Here is a 20,469-nt window from a genome sequence, read left to right as displayed (position 1 = left end):
ACCAGGTCGCGTACCTGAGCCGCTGGGCCCGCGCTGCCCTCAGGCGCGGGGAGAGCCGCCTCCATGAACCAGCCCCCGCTCCTCAGACACCACCACTGCCACTTTGACACTTCCCAGGATTAGAACAGAAAAACACTAAATAAATTCAGCTAAAAGGTCACTTCCGGCGCCACACTTCAAGCAACGCAGCCTCCCGTCCCGCTCCTCACCTCTCCTCTATCCGATTGGCCCATAATGCCTACAGTCAACGGTACCTGGTATCTGATTGGTCCATTCCGACCGTCGATCAAAACTGTGGTCACCGCCCCCTACGGCTGTGATAGGTACGCATGCGTAGCACTGCCGCAACGCCCGCCGGGAGTTGTAGTTTCCCCAGCCCAGACCCACTGCAACTTGTAGAGAATTGAAGCGATACAGAATTTGAGGGCAAAGGCATTTCAGCACCTGTGGCTCCAGAACTATCTCTCTGAGCCTTATTGCAAGCAAATCTTTTCAAAGTAAAAATGACTGTTCAAAGTGGTTGAATTGAGAGATGTGTTTAAATGCATCCCTCTGTGTGCAATAGCAGACTGTGCTCCTTTCTAGATTTTCTTTCTGTGGGATGCATAGAAAGGCACCAGGAGGAGACACGAGGATGCACAGCAGAGTTTCCAATCATTATAGCAATAAGATGAGAAACTACAACACCCAGAGGGCTTTATCAACCTTGCTCCCCCTGCTTTTCCCAGCGTCATTCCTGTATTTTACTGTATGTACAATAGTTCTTCCGTTGGAGTGGGGAAGCAGAGAGACAGTCGGAAGATTGTTCAGTCTCTGCTGATGCTGCCTCTACCGAAACCTATCACCATTTATTCCATCAAGCATCGATTTACAATCTCAAATAGTAGAGTCATGAACAATAATGGCATTTTCTACAGCTTCCCAGACTCTCCACGAAGATCCATTCATGTAAACCAGTAATGAACTCACTGCCTTTTTTTTAAATGCCGTTCCTTTTAAACCCATCAATGAAGCATCCGACACCGTGTGCTTGCCTTCCCCCCCACATGTCTCAATGTAGTGCGAGAGGGGGTTAAATAAATATCATTTGCAGGCAGCTGCTGTGCAATCGCACTTGTCTTTTCCTTTTAAACAAAAGAGAGGGAAGAAAGTGTTTCGAAATGAATTTTTGTCCCCTTTCTCGTTTTCTGCTGTTGCTTTGCTCTTTGACTGAATGGTTGTATTGCAACGGAGAGCCGTCAGGGATCAAGGTCCCTCTGAAAAATGATATCGGGATCCCCAGCAGGTTGCCCAGAGCTGCCGATGAGACTGGTCGGAGACAAAGTATAAATTTTATGGATATGGTTGATAATCTGAGAGGGAAATCTGGACAGGGATATTATGTGGAGATGACCATAGGAACACCCCCTCAGAAGGTAAGAGTGGAACGGTGTTTACTATGTAAATTATGTTTTAAATTCATGTATCTATGCATCTACGTATATATAAATTGGCATCGATAATTATATATGTTCTGCATTGTAAATTGTATCCAAGAATAATGATAATAACCTGTATCAAAATACAGTAACAATGTTCGCTATTTTTAATACTGTATATCAGTAAAGCCCTTCATTTAAATAGACAGCAGAAAACTATTTTTCTTACATTTCTGTTAATTTTACAGAGGAATATCTTTTATTTTGAAAGTAGCACATTAGTTCCAGCTTGGTTTTGAATAAACCGTGCCACTTAAATGTGCAAAAGGTGTTTGTCCAACCTTTTTCTACGGGAGCGTGGGAGAAACCGCTTCAGAACGCATCACTTAGTCTCTTCCATGTAAAGATTACAAATATAATGTACCAAAATACGACCTTCTTTCTTTCCTAAATACTTTGTTTTGTTTCTTGAAAAGATTTGTCAAACATTTATTCAAGAGAATACCCCTTTAACTGGAAGTCTTCTTTTCTGAAACCAACATAAAATTGACAAATAGATTTGGGAATAATTACACCTCAGTTCCGCCCAAAATCAATGTTTGTACTGAACCAGAATGCAGCCTGCTCATTTCCATTTGTCTTCATGATGCAAAGAGGATTTCCTTCAGTTGATGGAAAAAAATCTTTTCAGTAAGACTCCTTGGAATTGAGTGTAAAACCAAAACAAAGATTCGGCTTGGGTAAGAGGGACTTGTGTCTCTAATGGTTCAGGTGGTAAGCATTTTATCCACCGAAGAACTCAACCATATTCATCAAAAACCAGGTTTGATCACTTGTCTACACTTACAATTCTAGGGTCATACCAGAAGGCCTCAGGTCTTCTGTGCAGGGAAAACAGTAAAGAAATCAGCCAGAATCCCCATTACTCATTTCTCTGCAGTAACTTCTGCTGCTGAGTGATGGAGGGCAAATACTAGCTAGCTTATGCCACTGCCATTGTCTGGTTTCAAACATTAATTTTAATCCTGCTGTTGTTTTTAGTGTAATTTTAATTAATAATTTCAAGAGGGCATATTTTTAATCTCTGTATCTCTTTTTAATCTTCTGCATCTCTTTCTAAACAACTTAGCGATCCACTTTTCTCATTTCCTAATAAGAAATTATCTCATCTGACCCAATGTTCCAACCCTTTAAACAGTCTACAATCAAAGAATGTTCTTGTTTTGATTATTGTTCTTCGGGAGAGAGGTTAGTTTTAGGACTTATTACGTAGACATTGTTGTAAATCATACATTTAACACCACAGTAATTAGTGGAAAACCTCTCAGTAGTTGTGAACAGAATTTTTGGTCCAATACTTTTAAGTTTAATCAATGACCTTTGTTCATTTTAGTTGATACTAAACTGAGGTCAGTTCACTCAGTCATTTTAAAATAATCTTGCAAAATGTTGACTCATGAGTTAATATTTGACAGTTTTGCTAAATGGAAAAATTGAGTACCACCTTTAAAGCCATGATTAAATATCAAATTATTATCTTCATTGTGTTTTTTTGGACAACATGAGGCATTACATCATGGCATTGTTCTTTTATGATTGTTTTTGCTTGAATCTAGCTAAGATCAGTGGAATAAAATAACAGTTATAGAGTTATACAACACGGAAACAGACCTTTCAGTCCAACTTGACCATGCCAACCAAATATCCTAAACTAATCCAGTCCCATTTGCCAACACCCAGCCCATATCCCTCTAAACCCTTCCTATTCATAAACCCATCCAGATTAAATGTTGTAATTGCACCAGCCTCCACCGCTCCCTCTGGCAGCTCATTCCATACACGCACCACCCTCTGCATGGAAACTCTGCCCCCTCAGCTCCCTTTTAAATATTTCCCTTCTCAACTTAAACCTATGCCCTCTAGTTTTGAACTCCCATTTCCTGGGAAAATGGCCTTGGCTATTCACCCTATCCTTGCTCCTCATGATTTTTAAAATCTTTGTAAGGTCACCCCTCAGTCTCTGATGCTCCAGGGAAAATAGCCCCAGCCAATTCAACGTCTCCCTATATCTTAAACCCTCCATACTGGCAACATCCTTGTAAATCTTTTTCGGACTTTTTCTGGTTTTACAGCGTATTTCCTAGAGCAGGGAAACCAGAATTCGTCACACTACCTTCTACGGATTCCACATGAAATTAATTTGTAAAAACCTTAACCAACAGGAACATGAGAATGAAGAGCAGGAATAGGCCATTCAGCCCCTCAAGCTTGCTCTACTATTTGATGTGATCATAGGCAGACAAGCAGGAGCCTGGAAGAACACAGCAAGCCAGGCAGCATCAGAAAGTAGAGAAGTCAACGTTTTGGGTGTAACCCTTCTTCAGGACTGGGATGGGTGTAAGGAGAGCTATAGATAAAGAGGGTGTTGGGGAGGGTTTTGGATGGGGATGGAGTGGAATGGTGAAAAAGTGCTAAGTGAACACAGGTAGAGGGTACAACCTGGTTGGTCGATGGGAGGAATGACTCCGTTTGGTAGCTGGAAGGAAGTGTCGGTCAGAGGGAATGGAAGGGAGGGAGAGGGACTGGAAAGGGAGTTGGGGGATGGGAAGGGAGGTTATTTGAAATTGGAGACCTCAATGTTGAGTCCTCCAGGCCAGAGGCTGCCCAGGTGGAAGCTGGTGTTGTTCCTCCAATTTGCAGTCTGATTCACTGTGGTAATGGAAGAGGCCAAGGATGATCATGTCAGAAAGGGAGTGGGAGGGGGGAATTAAAATGGGCAGTGTCTGGTTGGTCAGGTCAGCTCCTGCGGTCCTGGCTGAAATGCTCGGCAAACTCTACCTGTGTTCACCTATCACTACCTCACCATCCCGGCTGTCTCCCCACCAAAGCCCTCCCCCCACCACCCACATAATCTGCAGCTCCCCTTACACCCACCACTCATCCTGAAGAATGGTTACACCCAAAACGTTGACTTTTCCACCTCCTGATACTGCCTGACTTGTATTCTTCCAGCCTGCTGCTTGTCTACCTTGGATTCCAGCATCTGCAGTTTTTTTTGTCTCTAACTAAATTTGCTGTGATCACGCTTGATCTCAACTCGGCCTCAACTCCATTTTCTTGCCCAGTTCCGTAACCCTTCAACCTGTTACTCATGAGATATGTTTATTTCCTCCTTAAATTTACTCAGTGTCTCAACATCCACCATACTCTGGGATAATGAATTCCACAGATTGACCACACTTTGAGAGAAGTAATTTCTCCTCATCTCTATTTTAAATCTGCTTAGACCTTACCCTAAAACTATAACCCCTTGTTCTAGATTGCCCCTTTCCTTGTCTATTTTGTCAATCCCTGAAGTTAGTGCAGCTAATCCATCTCTCAGTTGCTGAAAACCTTTTGTCCATCTACAAGGCACAAGTTGGGAGTGTGATGAAATACTCCCCACTTGCCTGGATGAATGCAGCTTGAAACTCAACACCATCCAGAACAAAGCAGCCAGCTTAATAGTCAAGAGTGTGGTGCTGACAAAGTATAGCAGGTCAGGTAGCATGAAGGGCTTATGCCCAAACATTGGTATTCCTGCTCCTCTGATGCTGCTTGACCTGCTGTGCTTTTCCAGCACCACATTCTCGACTGTGATCTCCAGTATCTGCAGTCCTCACTTTCTCCTAGCCAGTTTAATAGGAACTGTATCCACCACCATCATCATTTATTTCTTTCACCACAGATGCACTGAGGCAGAAGGGTGTACCACCAATAAGACCCAATGCTGTAACCTACAAACACTTCTTAAACAGTACTTTCAAAACCTGTGACCCCCTACCATCGAGAAGAGCAACTGCAGCAGATATATGGGGATACACTACTTGCAAGTTCCCCTCACACTGCCTCACACTGTCCTGACTTTGAAATATAACAAGTCAAAGAGTGTGGTGCTGGAAAAGCACAGTTGGTCAGGGGCCACACTTTTTGATTCTGATCTCCAGCGTCTGCAGTCCTCACTATTACCTTGGAAGTATAATGGTGGAACTTCACTGTCACTGAATTAAATTCCAGGAAGTCCTGCCCTGGACGTACACCACACTGACTGCAGCATGTTTTGGAGGCAGCCCACAGCGCCATTTTAAGGTCATTTAGTGAAAGGCAACAAATGTTGGCCTTGCTAATGATGCCTACATCCCATGAGTGCATAAAAAGTTTAAAATATATCCTACTCTAATGTACATGACAGAAAAACCATAGAAATTTCTCAGTACAGAGAGGTATTTGGACCCATCCTATCAGCACTGGCTCTCCAAACGAGCAATTTATTTTGTGCTTTCTCCCTATAGCCTCACACTTTCTTACTTTATAGGCGATAGTGTAATTCCATTTTGAATGTGCCACTTGCTGCGTGACAAAAGTTTTCCCATGTTACCTTGGCTTCTCTTACCAATTTCTTTAAATCGTGCCCCCTTGTTCTTGATCATTTCATGAGTCCCCTACCTGCTCTGGCTAGAACCTTTCCAAAATTGAACAGTGCTCATCATTAGTGTTTCACACCAGTATCACCAGTTTGGAAGCACAGCTGGTGTCTCTCCCCTACTCTCCATTGCCGATTCCAATGAGAATTCTGCCTCTAATGGTAGCGATCAACTACAGCATTCTGCAGGCGAGAATTTCCATGAAAATGAAAGGTCCTGTCTCTCACGAGTCGTGGTTTAGATGCCAAAATTAAGTAAGGGCAACACAGAGTGTAGAGGGAGGAAGAAATAAATGATGATGCGTGATAAAAATTAACATTAATGGAGAAAGAGTAGAAACTGATGCAAAGCAAGAGTCAGCTGTGTTTGTGGAGGTAAACCTGAAAGGAGGACTTTTAACTGTGGAAAGGAGTTTAAGTGAATGGCGCAGTATGGTGCCACCTGGAACGGGGACACTTGGGCTCTCCAGTTCCAAAAAAGTCATGTCAGACTCAAAATGTTAACCCTGCTTCTCCCTCCACAGATGCTGCCAGACCCACTGACTTTCTCCAGCGCTCTATGTTTTTTACTTTGGGTGTTGCTGGCCCAGGCAGCACACTCCGTGCTATTGACAATATTTGCTGCCATCTTGAGCCTGCAATGCAATCATCCAGGATCACTTTATATAGTAGCATTAATCGTGAAGCAATGCATAACTGAAGCCCTTTAATCAATCTAATTCAATTTCCCCTGCATCTCCCAAAATCAACCTCCTCGATCTCCTTTACTGCATAAAAGACTTTAACCATTTGCATCATTTCAAAGAATTAGCTGAACTTCCAGAAGCCAACCTGTTTAAAGCAAATAAATATTCATTAGTCATAGATTTTTGTGTGACCTTTCAACACACAGAACTGTATGTCCTCTCAGAAGTCCCTTATGTATGCAGCTGAATAAATATTCTTGTTCAGATCAAAGTAATGCAAAGTTTTTTTCATGAGTGAGATAAGGCAGTAACTGACTGATCATGAACAGATCTTTACAGATTTGTTAATTTTGTTCTTTAATTGAAACATCTGAGGGATGGCTCACAGTGCAGAACAACACCAGGTCTGGAAAAAATAGGAGAGAAGATGAATAAAGTAAAAAAACATGGATAACACCAAGTTTGGGGTTTTGGATGGTAGTTGGAAGGGAAGGCAGAGAGTTCACTTTTTCCACACTCCTGAATAGGTGTAGGTTAAGAGTTGGAGACTGATCAAAAACCTTTCAATTTCAATTAACACACTGGGGATGTGGCAAGTATGGTGGATATTTGATATGGAGTATTCAAAACTTAGCAAGAGTAAGCCAAGAAAGAACTACAACTCAGTGTTATCGGTAAAACTAAAGTGACACAAATATGGTAGCAACCGTATAACAATTTGCATTTAGAAAGTGTCTGCAGCTCTGTAACCTCCTCCAGCCTAGATCAGATGAAGGCAAGTTAGAGAAACAGAAATGTGTATCCAATTCAAGGATCTTCAGTAAAGTTTCTCTCACACCCCACATGGGTAATCAGGCAACTTCCAGGAAGTGCCGTACATAATTTTCCAGAAACTTCCAAGGTTAGTCACTCTGGCTGTGAGGAGGTCCACAGGAGTAGGTAATGGGAATGGAAAGATTGTTATTTTCCTGTCAGCATCAATCACTATCTTGCCAGTTTTGTGCAGAGTTAAATGCTGCACTTGCCTTTTAGCAGGTCACATTCTAGCTACAGAACTGCAAGACAGTACATCCCTGTCAGCACTCTGCAGGCATCTAACAACCTTCCCAGTCTTCAGAATCTAACAAGTACATTCTACCTTTCATGCCAGAATACAAAGCTCAATATTAGCTACCTGCACACCAACTCTCCACCATCAGCCACCTTATTGCTCCCTGTGGGAGTTGAGAATGTTGTGGTGAAAATCAGAGCAGTGATGTAGGATGTGCATAAAACTATCTTAGGATTGCCTTGAGTGCCGCGATAATAATGTGCTCCTCTCACCTCACAAGGAAACTTTGGGCTTTCCCCTTGGGCAGCACCCCTCAACACCATCCCAACAATTATATCCCCCATTAATACTCTAACCTGGACATGAGCAACCAAAAACAACCACTTGTATTTATGTAGTGTCTTTAGTGCTGTGAAAATACCCTCAGGTTTCTCGCAGCGGGCGCTTGGATATTGAGCCACAGAAGGAGAAATGGACCTGGTTATTGTAAGTTTAGTTACAGAAAATTACAATAGATTTTGAGGAGCATCTTGAAAGCTCAGTGGGCGGCACAGTGTCACAGTGGTTAGCACTGCTGCCTCACAGCACCAGAGACCTGGGTTCAATTCCCGCCTCAGGTGACTGTGTGGAGTTTGCACATTCTCCCCGTGTCTGTGTGGATTTCCTCCGGGTGCTGTGGTTTCCTCCCACAGTCCAAAGATGTGCAGGTCAGGTGAATTGGCCATGCTAAATTGCCTGTAGTGTTAGGTGAAGGGGTAAATATAGGGGTGTGGGTTGGTGTGGACTTGTTGGGCCGAAGGGCCTGTTTCCACACTGTAAGTAATCTAATCTAAGAAAGAAGGGAGGTAGGGAGGTGAAAACATTTAGGGACAGAATTCCAGAACTTAGGGACTTGGCTGCTGAAGGCATGGTGAAGCATGGAAAATTGGGGATGTGTGAGGGAAACTTGGAAAGTTGTAGGGCCTTTAAGTCATTAAATGTTAAATAGACTCAACAGAAGATGTTCTGTTTTACGCTTCATGAGATTGCAATTTTTTGCATTATTATATTTTAGTATTTCTCTTTGGCCGCACAAGACCTCCAAATAAGTCACTCAGTTCAGCAATTACACAGGAAGAACCTTTTTGAGCTGCAGAATATTAGAATGAAATATTGGTGGTTATTGTTTCATCACTGCTGGTGCAATCTGGAATAATGAATTAAGAATGTTAATATTAAAAGAATATTGGCTTTTCCTCAGTGTTATACATATTTGTTTGTGCTGTTTCTTTTATTTCTGCTTCTGTTTTTAATCCTGACTTTTAAGTACTAAGATGGTGCCAGAGACTGGCAACTTTGAATACTTTCACTGTATTCATATATTCCTATACACATGACAATAAAATATGAGTCTAAATCTAATCTAAAACTAAATTATATGTGAGTGTGAAAAAAATGTCCTTTGAGCAGAAAGTGGGTGACCGTGATGTTTGATGTATGATGAAGGAGGTCAGATTTTTTATCTGATGTGCACACACACGTATCTCCCCTGATGCTCCTTTCTGATTCTAACGGCCTTATCTCTGTCACTTGCTTTTCTTCCGAATTGCGTAGTAACAAGGATACCAGAAACTGAGAGGTTGTAGTTAGTCTGCAATATAGGACAAGTTTGGAGGGTGGCTTTGGTCTCTAGAAAAGAGAACATTGGAATGATCTCATAGAGCTGGGTTTTCGAAAGTGGGAGCGGGCAACCCAAGTGGGTCATGAGCAGAAATTTTGGGGTCATGAGCTCCAGGGCAGTGGAGGAGAGAGAAGGAGATATATAAGAATAGGTGAACACCCCTCACCTGCTCAATTAGATCTCACCCCCCACCCCCCACTAGTTGTCCACTTCTCCCTGAAGAAAGCTCATGACAATTTTCAAGTAAACGGTGTCACAATGGAAAAAATTGTTTTGGCAGCACTGACATAGAGGTCTTTGGGACTCAGGAACTGAGAGAGAAGAAAAGTGTGGAGAAGGTGGTTCCACTTATGGGAGGGGCAGAACTGAGGGCCATAAATACGAAATAGTCATTCATAAATCCAAATAGGAATGAGGATGAGCTTTGGGATAGTGGTAAGGTATTTTCTTATTGACCTGTGTAGAGATGTTATTACATGCCTCTGGCACAGGTAAGACTTGAACCCAAGCCTCCTGCCTCAGAGGTACAGACACTACCACTCCACCACAAGAGCCTTTCCAATATAGGTACATTTTAATATTTTTAATCAACCTATTCAGAATTGTTATTATACTCCTCTGGAGCAGGTGGGCCGCCTGTGCAGAATTAGGGACACTACCACTGCACCACAAGAAGCCTGAGGAGAGTGGTAAATATTAATGATATGTTAATTATATTGATAGGATACACAGGCAAGTGAAGGGCATTGTTTAATGAGGTGCTTAGAGCACTCACTATGGATTGATTATGAAAATATCTTAGAGCAGTTACTAAGAATGCTTGTGGTGCAGTGGTAGTGACCCTGTCTTTGGACCAGGAGGCCCAGGTTAAAGTCCTGCTCCAGAGGTGTATAAAAACATCCCTATACAGGTTGATTAGAAAATATCTATAATAAGTTTAGAGAACAAATAAAAAGAGATTGTGTATGGGCTGCTGTGTGTAATCACCCCAAAAAAATAACTTAAAAATTTAAATTTGTAAATTTAAGTTCAACTTCTGACTCTTGTTGTCATGCCCTACAATGGGGATATTAATTTGTTTGTTAGGTTTAAGCACATTTAATTATTTATTTTTAAGGTAGTGTCAAGAGAGACTGCTGGGATACTGAGTTGGAGATAGTAAGCAGACATAGATAGAATCCCTACAGTGTGGAAGCAGGCCATTCTGCCCATCAAATCCACACGGATGTGCCGAAGAGCATCCCAGCCAGACCCATTCCATCTCTGGAACCCTGCGTTCCCCATGGCTAGTCCGCCTAACCTGCGCATCCCTGGACTTTGGGAGGAAACTGGAGCACCTGGAGGAAACCCACACAGACACGGAGAGAGTGTGCAAACTCCACAAAGACAGTCACCTGAGGGTAGAATCAAACTAGCTCCCTGGTGCTGTGAGGCAACAACGCTAACTACTGAGTCACCATGCTGCCCAAATATGTTAAGCTGTATTTGATAAATAATATCAATAAAATGATTTTATTTAGTTTGATATTTCACCATCTGGTTTGGGATCTGTTTACCGGTGAGAATGTGGAACTCACTGCCAGATGGAACAGATGAGGTGAATCACTTTGTTGCATTTAAAGACAAACAACATAACCATGTGCAGGTGAGAGGATCATGCTGAAATGAAGAGGTGTGGGAGAGGGAGCAGGCAGAACAGAAACACCAGCCTAGACCAGTTAGATTGAATGGCCCATTTCAGGGCTGTGCACTCCATATCCTATTCTGGCTTAAATAACACGGAAGAAGCTGGCAGTATCACCAAGTCACCATCGGCAATACAGCTCCATTGCCTTAAAAGGTGTTTAAATTTAACTCTATCCTTTGCACCACATAAATATAGCTGAGTCAACAGAACTGTGCCTTGTGCATCCAACTGAGTGCTCACTGTCGCTTTGTATGCAGCATCTGTACACCATGCATTCTCTCTGCAACCAGATACAGAGTACAGATAGGACCTCTGCTTTCATATTTCTCTTCGCACTTAATAAAATGCCCAGGGCTAACACTTTTCCATTTCCTGCACCATCTATCCTGTGGCCTGTTCGTGTGAGAGTATTAATGAGTTGCTAAATTAAGGACATTCGCTTGCTGTGGCTCCATGCCCTTTGATGAGCTGGACTGGTACTGTGCAATTTCATTTCGCAAAAGATTCATATAGCCAACAGACAGAGGAGAGTTTGTCCTATCATTTTAGCTAGCAGTCATCCCACAGTCTTCACAAAAAATAGATTATCTGGTTGTTCATTGATCTGCTGTTTGTACGATCTAATGGGGTACAAATCAGCAACATGATTTTTCATAGAATAAATTGGGACATTTCAAGGATAAAATTTTGAACATAATAAATGCACATGCATGGTTGAATTTTTTTTTTTGTTCATTCATGGAATAGACCAGCACTTCTTGCTCATCCCTAATTGGCCAGAAGGTAGTTAAGAGTCAACCACATAGCTCTAGGATTGGAGTCACTTGTAGGCTAGACCAGTAAGGATGGCAGATTTCCTTCCCTAAAGGACATTAGCGAACCAGATGGGTTTTTCCCTTACAATCTATAATGGATTCATAGTCATTAGATTCTTAATTCCAGGTATGTTTTAATAAATCAAATTCACCTTCTACATCTACCATGGTGGGATTTGAACCATGGGGGCTCTGGATTAACAGCCCCAGCAGCAAACGACTAGGTCATCACCTTCCCTGTTTATCAACAAACTTAGATTTGATTTGAACTGAAAGAACTGGAGATGTTGGTAAATCAGGTTCTGAGGAAAGGTCACCGGACCGAAACATTAATTTTGATTTCTCTTCATCATGGTGTCAGACCTGCTGAGCTTTTCCATTGACTTTTGTTTTTGATTTGATTTGATTTATTATTGTCATGTGCTGAGATACAGCAAAAAGTATTGTTTTGCATGCTATACAGACAAATCATACCTTATGTAAGTACATCAGGGTTATAGAACAGAATGCAGAAGATACTGTTATAGCTACACAGCAGGGACAAACTCTAGCATTCACAGCAAGTCCGGTCTTAAGCATACGAAGATACTTCTTTGAGAGTTGGAAGTTATGTCTATCTCTAAAACCTCATTCATGCCTTTGTTACTGTTACCATTAAAATTGTCTATTCCAATGCTATCCTGGACAACCTGCCATATTCTATTCTCTGTAAACTTGAGGTAATCTAAGCCCCCGCTGCCTGAGTCTTAACTTGCTCCAAGTTCTGCTTACCCATCAGCCCTGTGCTCGCTAACCTACATTAGCTTCTGTTTGCACATTGTCTCAACTTTAAAATTCTCATCTCGGTTTCCAAATTCCTCCATGGACTTAGCGATCTCTACTTATCTCCTGCCTCACAGTCCTTTCGAGATCTCTTTTCTCCTCAGGTTCCAGCATTTTGCACATTTTGCTACACTCCCTCAGGGGCTGTACCTTCAATTTCTCAAGTCTTAGGCTCTGGAATTCTATCCCTACATCACTCTGCCTCCCCAACTTTCTTTTCCCCTTTAAGATGCTTAAAATCCACCTCAATAACAAAATTTTTGATCTCTTGTCCTCTAGTATTTACTTATGTGACTCAAAGTCAAATTTAATTTGATAATTATTGCTTCTCTGAAGAGCCTGGAGGTGTTCTACTGCTACATAAATTCAATCAATTATTTGTTGCTCAAAGGAAGTCATCCCCTTGCTCGCATTAACACAGTTCCAAGTCACACCCTCAGAGTGTCTCAACAATTTTTCTGGAGTGCACCATTATTGACAAAAACCTCCCTCCTTCCTCATGTCCTATGCCTCACACATATATTGGCCCAGTGAGCAGAGCATTAAAAATCATGGGAGGGTTCTTGGAATAGGATGGATATTTAGATATTCAAGCACATTTCTCAAAAGAAAAATTATCTCGAAGATAAATACTTAAAGGGGAGATCATTTACAAAGGGAAAAAAGGGGAGAGTAGAACTAATGAAATAGCTCAATTAAACATAGCACGGCACAGTTCAGCATCTATTCTGTGATTCCATGAGCATGTCCATCACCTTTGATTTCATGAGGTGTGGTAACATTGATATGTTACCTGTAACAACAGGAATCCAAACTGCATTTAATATTTGAATGCCAATTGCTCAGCAGTGCACAAAACCCATCTGCATCCAAAAGTTAATCCACTGTTGCTAAGCACCATGGAAATGCCCTCTTCCATCACTCCATGTTCCAGCATTTCATTACACAACACTTGGAGTGCTGTGCAGAATTCGGATCTCCATGTTATAGAAAGGATACAAAAGCATGGACAAAAGTGCACAATTGATTAACTGAACCTGGGGCTCTTTTACCTTTAAAAGGAAAGACTGGGAGTGGGAGTGGTCTGTTCAATGTCTTTAATATTATGAATGTTTCAATAGGGTAGATACAGAGAAGATTCTGTGTTGTTTTTCATCTCTGGAAGCTTTATAACATTAAAGACACAATATAAACACAGGATTTGTTCCTTACGAAATATTGGTTAAACTGGGTACAAAAATGGTGGCTAGAGGTACATGAAAGGCAGAGGTTCAGGGAAACCTGGAACACGATGAGGTTCCTTGTCGAATAGATCTAATCCCAAGTTGTGCTGTGCCACTAATTTGAAGGAGGGAGCAGAACTAGGGATCATGATTATAAGGTAATCACTCATAAATCTATTCGGGAATTCAATGACTAGTTAAATTGTGGAACAATGCCACAAGGAGTAATTGAGGTGAATAGCATAAGTGCATTTAAGTGGGGATTGTTAAGCACATGATAGAGGAAAGGACAGAAGTATTTATGAAGAGTTGAAGTAGTGTGGGAGGAGACACGTATGGAGCATAAACACTAGACTTGTTGGGCCAAATGGCCTGTTTCTCAACTGTTAATAGTATGTGATTTGCAACCACATTGCTGCTGAACATTCACAAAACATTAGAAATGGGGTCAATTACTCAACTCAGGCATTGTTGAATGAAAACACCGTCCGACACTATGAGAAGAGCAGGAGAATTCTTCCTGGAGAATTAGATAGTATTCATCTCTCAGACATCAACAAAGAATTATTCTTTTGTTTATCTTTTTGTTGCTGGTGGGATCTTGCTTTGCTTACAATTGATGCTTCACTTTCTGAGGTAAATCTAATGAGTGCCCTTCAAAATAATTCTTTGGCTCTTAGAGATGTCCTCAAGATACAAAAGGGGCTTTATGTATATCTTTCATTCCTTCCTCATCAACTCGAGTGACATTGGGCACAGCAACATGATGGCTGATAATTAACACATTAATCATGGGCTAGATGAAACATTCTAATTGAGTTCAAATCTTGAGAATTCAAACTCATTTAGAAAAAAATCTCAAAAAGCTGATAACAGTTAATGACTTTTCACATGTTTGATATTTAATTATGGTGGACTCTTGTACAAACTCCTCTGCTTCATCAATCTCCTTTGGAGGAAGGAAATTTGCTGCCCTTACTGGCTCTGGGCCTGTATGTGACTCTAAGCCCACATAACAAGACTGAGTCTGAATTATCTTCTGAACTGGTCTCAAAAAGTCACCTGTAGCCAAGTTCCAAGAAGAATGCCCACCACTATCTTCACAGGGCAACTGAAGATCATGATGTATACCAACCTTGCCAATGGTGCCAACATCCTGAGAACCAATAGTTAAAATATATAACACTAGATCGGAGTACAGGCTAATCACTGACAGGGGAACCAATTCAGATGATGAATAAGGGGCCAGCACGCAAGAAGCGTATTGTCTGAAGTGCAATTTTTGCTTCACTGTACCAGAATCGATACACTAAATAAACCCAGTGACAGTTTCTGTTGTGTGAAAGCGCATAGAAAAAAAAATCTGTGCAGTTGAACAGATGAAAACCTTGAGAGCATGATTAACGAAAGGCTGCAGATATGTGTGATACATGCTATCCTTAAAATTTCTTCATTAACTTTGGAGGGTGGTGTTGGTCAGTGAAAGATGTTTTTATCTGACAGCTTTGTGGCTCCAAGGCTAGAGTCAGTGCTGTAAGAAACAGTGTGATTGCCTATAGACATATGTGGGTATGGCAGTATAATGGTTAGGTTACTGGATGAGTACTGAAGAGGACTGGCTGTGGATCACCTACTTACTGTAAACCTATAGACCAGTGCTTCACTTTTCTAATCACCAGCTTTTACAAACCATCCCCACGTAAGGAAGAAAGTTTGCCAGAGTTAAAATTAAGTCATAAATAATTATCTGCAACCAAATAAAAACACAGCTAGTGTCTCAACACTGGAAATCCAAGGTTATATATAGAACTACTGGTACTAATAATATTTTTTTTATAGAATCCCTACAATTCAGAAGCAGGCCATTCGGCCTATCGAGTCTACTCCAACCCTGAAGAGCATCCCATCCAGATCTACCCACACCCTATCCCTGCATTCCGAATGGCTAATCCACTTAGCCTGCACATCATGGGCAATTTAGCATGACCATGCTACCTAACCTGTACAACTATGGACTGTGGGAGGAAACCCACGCAAATGCAGGGAGAATGGCAATCATCCAAGGCTGGAATCAAACCCACGTGCCTGGCACTATGAGGTAGCAGTGCTAACTACTGAGCCTCTGTGTCACTGTTAAGTACAATTTTACACAGAGTTACAGTACATCAGATTTATGTCAGTCTGGTCTATGCTGATGTTTCTGCAGCAAATAAGTTACCTCCTACCCAATTTCATCTCAATCTGTCAACATATTTTCCAATTCTTTCTCCCTCGTGTGTTCAGTCAGCTTCCCCTTAAGTGCTATCCTCCAGCTCCCCAGCTTCATCGCTCTCCTCAATTGCTTCATGTTGCACTGAGTTCCACATTCTCAACGCTCTAGATAAAGGAGTCTTCACACTTGGATGTCAGAGCCACAGAGACATTTTTAATGATTAATGAGTTTCCCTCCAATTCTTGTGTGCAAATTCTAACCAAGTTGTTAACCTATTTAAGGTAAACCGAGTAATGACTTTATAAAAATATTACATATTGCCGTTTGACAGAAATACATTAACAGATGCACCCAAAGCAATTTCCATCTGTAACGAGGATGAACTATACCGTACGATTTATGTCCCATGACTAGGATGACCTAATACATTGTTCACAGGAGGGAAATAAAAGAGAAACTATTATTTGATTTGCAGACTACAGGTTAGAAGAACCTTTTCCCTCCAGGCTTGTGCCATATTCTGTGTTTTTTTTTGTCTCTGTGGAGGCTTTATGATGTTAAGGGCACAATACAAATAAAGATTTGTTCCTTCTGAAATGTTAGATGAATGGATCCAGTGTTGCACGATGGCTAGAGATGTACAGAAGACAGGGATTTCGAGACCACGATGAGAGCTCCTCCAAGTAAGGTTGTGCCACAACTTTACAATTGGATTGTTTTCTTCCTGGTTAAAGAAACAGACCATTTAAATCTTCCAGTTCCAAGTGATACATTACAATAATTGACCAGGCCATTGATAGGAAGTTGTTAAAGGTGTCTGAATGTTTGCAGACTTAATATATTGGCGCTTAAGGACCACTGTGAATTGATCGAGAGTGTAGACAATTCTGTAAACCCTGCAGATTTGTAACAGGTTATGAGGTGCGATTAATATCCTGGAGTTTTTCTCAATATAATTCATGCTTCAAACAAAAGTCATACCTTAAAATAAATTTTGAATATTCTTGAGGGTTTCTCGGGGATATGACAGGAGACTAATCACAAAAAGGTTAGATATCATTCGATGTGAGGATCTCACACAATAGTTGTGATAGTGTATGTCCGAGAGGGGCTAGAGACTGCAAGCATGCTGCATTTTGCATAATGTTACAACTGTACAAGACATTGGTAAGGCTGTCTTTGGAGTACTGTGTACAATTCTGGTCACCCTGTTGTAGGAAATATGCTATTAAACTGGAAAGGGTGCATAAAAGGTTTATAAGAATGTTACTGAGATTGGAGAGTTTGAGTTACAAGGAAAGACTGGGCCTTTTATCCCCTGGAGAATAGCAGACTGAGGAGTGACCTTATGAAGGTTTATAAAATCATGAGGGGCATTGATAGGGTGTATAGCCAAGGTCTTTCCCCCAGGGTAGGGGAGTCCAAAACTAGAAGGTAGAAGTTTAAGGTGAGAGGGGAAAGATTTAAAAGGGACCTGAGTGGCAAGCATTTCACTCAGTGGTGCATGTATGGAATGAGCTGCCAGAGGAAGTGATGGAGGTTGGTACAATTACAACACTTAAATGACATTTGGGCAGGTATATAGATAGGAAAGGTTCAGAGGGATGTGAGCCAAATGCAGGCAAATGGGATTAGTTCAGTTTAGAATACCTGGTCAGCATTGACGAGTGGGGCCAAAGGGCTTGTTTCTATGCTGTATAACTCTATGACTCCATAACAATAGCAGAAATACTGTGGCGAGTCACTCATCACCTTACTCCCTAAAGGCTCTCTATCATCTACAAGGCACAAGTCAGGAGTGTGGTGGAATACTCCTCACATGCCCGTTCGGGTGCAGCTCCAGCAACACTCAGGAAGCTTGATACCATCTAGAACAAAGCAGCCCACTTGATTGGCACCACATCCATAAGCATCCACTCCCTCTACCACAAACGTTTAGTAGCAGCAGTGTGCATCATCCAGAAGATGTACTGCAGAACCTCACCAAAGATCCTTGGACAGCACCTTTGAAACCCACGACCACTTCCCTCTAGAAGGACAAGGTCAACAAATATATGGGAACACCACCACCTTCAAGTTCCCCTCAAAGCCATCACCTTCCTGACTTGGAGATATATCACCAATCTTTCATTGTCACCAGGTCAAAAACCTGGAATTCCCTCCCCATGAGCATTGTGGGTCTACCTGCAGAACATAGATTGTAGCGGTTCACCGCCATCTTCTCAATGGTCAACAAGAGATGGACAATAATGCTGGCTAAACCCCACAAATGAATCAAAACCCTTGCTTCAGTGCATCTAGGCCAACGTGTCTTCCTTATCCTCAAAATAAAAGAATGTAGGACTGAATTATGGGATATTGCTGAGCACAAAATAGTTGCCACATTTACATAGGTAACAATAGTCGGTACACCTCAAAGTAATTCACATTATGCAAAGCACTTTGAAACGTTTCTGGCAGACATGATAAGGCACTGCATAAGTGTCTCTCATTTCGTTGGTATAAAGCTGCTTACTTGATGCTATTAATTGTAAAATGGTAAGACTGGAATATCTACTGAGCGAGAATGACAGGTAGGTGATGTTGACAGAATGAACAATTAAAAGGCAAATCCTTTGTTATCTGAAGGAAATTAAAAACATTTATCGAATAAAAGTCTGCTCCCTCAACAGAATAGGATATATTTTTCGACAAGCTTAACCACCCAAAAGATTGAGGCTCAGGTATAAGTGCAGATACAGATTAATTACTTTCATACTCATTTGCATATCTTGTTTCCTTCCACTTATAAGGTTAACCCTATTACAATCCTGACACTTTGGTGCAGAGAGTATGTGCCAGGAAAGGATAATCATTTCCCTTCCTACACACCTAACGCAGGCTCGATGGGCTGAATGACCTCTATCTCTGCTGTGCCTTTTCACAATTCTGTGAGATACTTGCTTCCAGGCCGAATTAAATTCTCTGAACAAACATTAGGGTAGTAGAGAGGTGAGCTACGCTGCTGTCTCTTAACACAGACAAAGTGATGACTGTGCTATTTTCTAGATCCACACTAGATGCCAATATCATTTAATGCTTTCTGTGTTGTATCATCGGGGTTCTCTGTGGGAAGCACAGTGGCTCAGTCATTAGCATTGTTGCCTCACGGCACTGTGAACCTGGGTTCGATTCCATCCCCAGATCACCATCTGTGTGGAGTTTGCACATTCTCCCCATGGAGTCTGCTTTGGTTTCTGCTGGTACTCTATGATTTTTAAAATAAAAGGCTATTCAGCCCATTGGCATTTCTTCGTCTAGTATCTTAATCAGAATGGATTTGCAGGGGTTTGGAGATTAGCAAGGATTTGGAGATCAGTGAGAGTTAGGCGATTTACATCAGCTGCATCCGTCATTTTGCCACCAACCACATCAACAAACCTGGAACATCTACCCACAGGTAACTGAGGCAAGCTGCTAATGGGTGGCGCGGTGGCTCAGTGGTTAGTACTGCTGCCTCACAGTGCCAGCGATCCAGGTTTGATTCCAGTCTTGGGCAACTGTCTGTGTGGAGCTTCCATATTCACCCTGTATCTGTGTGGGTTTCCCCTGGGTGCTCTGGTTTCCTCCCACAATCCAAAGATGTGCAGGTTGGGTAAATTAGCCATACTAAATTGCCCATAGTGTTCAGGGATGTGTAGGTTAGGTGCATTAGTCAGGGGTACATATAGGACAATAGAGTAGGGGAATGAATCTGGGTGGGTTACTGTTTGGAGGGTTGGTGTGAATTTGTTGGCCCAAAGAGTGCGTTTCCACACTGTAGGGATTCTATGTAGCAATCTAAGTCACTAGTTCTGCCTCAGAGCATTTTAACAGTTTTAGAATATTTAAGGGCCTCTTGCTGAGATATTTGTATCATCGATAGCCTCAGATGAGGTGCCAGAAGACTGGAGGTTGGCTAACGTAGTGCCACTGTTTAATAAGAGTGGTAAGGACAAGCCAGGGAACTATAGACCAGTGAGCCTGACCTCGGTGGTGGGCAAGTTGTTGAAGGGAATCCTGAGGGACAGGATGTACATGTATTGGGAAAGGCAAGGACTGATTAGGGATAGTCAACATGGCGTTGTGCATGGGAAATCATGTCTCACAAACTTGATTGAGTTTTTTGAAGAAGTAACAAAGAGAGTTGATGAGAGCAGAGTGGTAGATGTGATCTATATGGACTTCAGTAAGGCGTTCGACAAGGTTCCACATGGTAGACTGGTTAGCAAGGTTAGATCTCATAGAATACAGGGAGAATTAGCCATTTGGATACAGAACTGGCTCAAAGGTAGAAGACAGAGGGTGGTAATGGAGGATTGTTTTTCAGATTGGAGGGCCTGTGACCAGTGGAGTGCCACAAGGATCGGTGCTGGGTCCGCTACTTTTTGTCATTTATATAAATGATTTGGATG

General features: G+C 41.8%; 2 protein-coding genes across 3 annotated transcripts in view; one reads left to right on the top strand and one right to left on the bottom strand.

Moving 5' to 3' along the window:
• The window catches only part of LOC122540544 (centrosomal protein of 164 kDa-like), a 214,084-nt gene extending 213,871 nt beyond the window's left edge, over nt 1-213 (bottom strand). Inside the window, exon 1 of the mRNA XM_043676409.1 lies at nt 15-213. The gene's annotated coding sequence lies outside the window, so the exon portion shown is untranslated. The remainder of the gene's footprint in view (nt 1-14) is intronic.
• A 462-nt stretch (nt 214-675) lies between these two features.
• Nucleotides 676-20,469, top strand: part of bace1 (beta-secretase 1) — a 118,453-nt gene continuing 98,659 nt past the window's right edge. For both annotated transcript variants that reach the window (XR_006309361.1, XM_043676578.1), the window contains exon 1: nt 676-1,415. Coding sequence is in view for 1 of the 2 variants with exons in the window: in XM_043676578.1 (XP_043532513.1) it covers nt 1,161-1,415 (255 nt within the window). In the remaining variant the exon portion in view is untranslated. The remainder of the gene's footprint in view (nt 1,416-20,469) is intronic.

This window comes from Chiloscyllium plagiosum, chromosome 35, assembly GCF_004010195.1.
Source record: "Chiloscyllium plagiosum isolate BGI_BamShark_2017 chromosome 35, ASM401019v2, whole genome shotgun sequence".
Taxonomy (NCBI): Eukaryota; Metazoa; Chordata; class Chondrichthyes; order Orectolobiformes; family Hemiscylliidae; genus Chiloscyllium; species Chiloscyllium plagiosum.
This window is presented reverse-complemented; position numbering and strand designations above follow the sequence as displayed.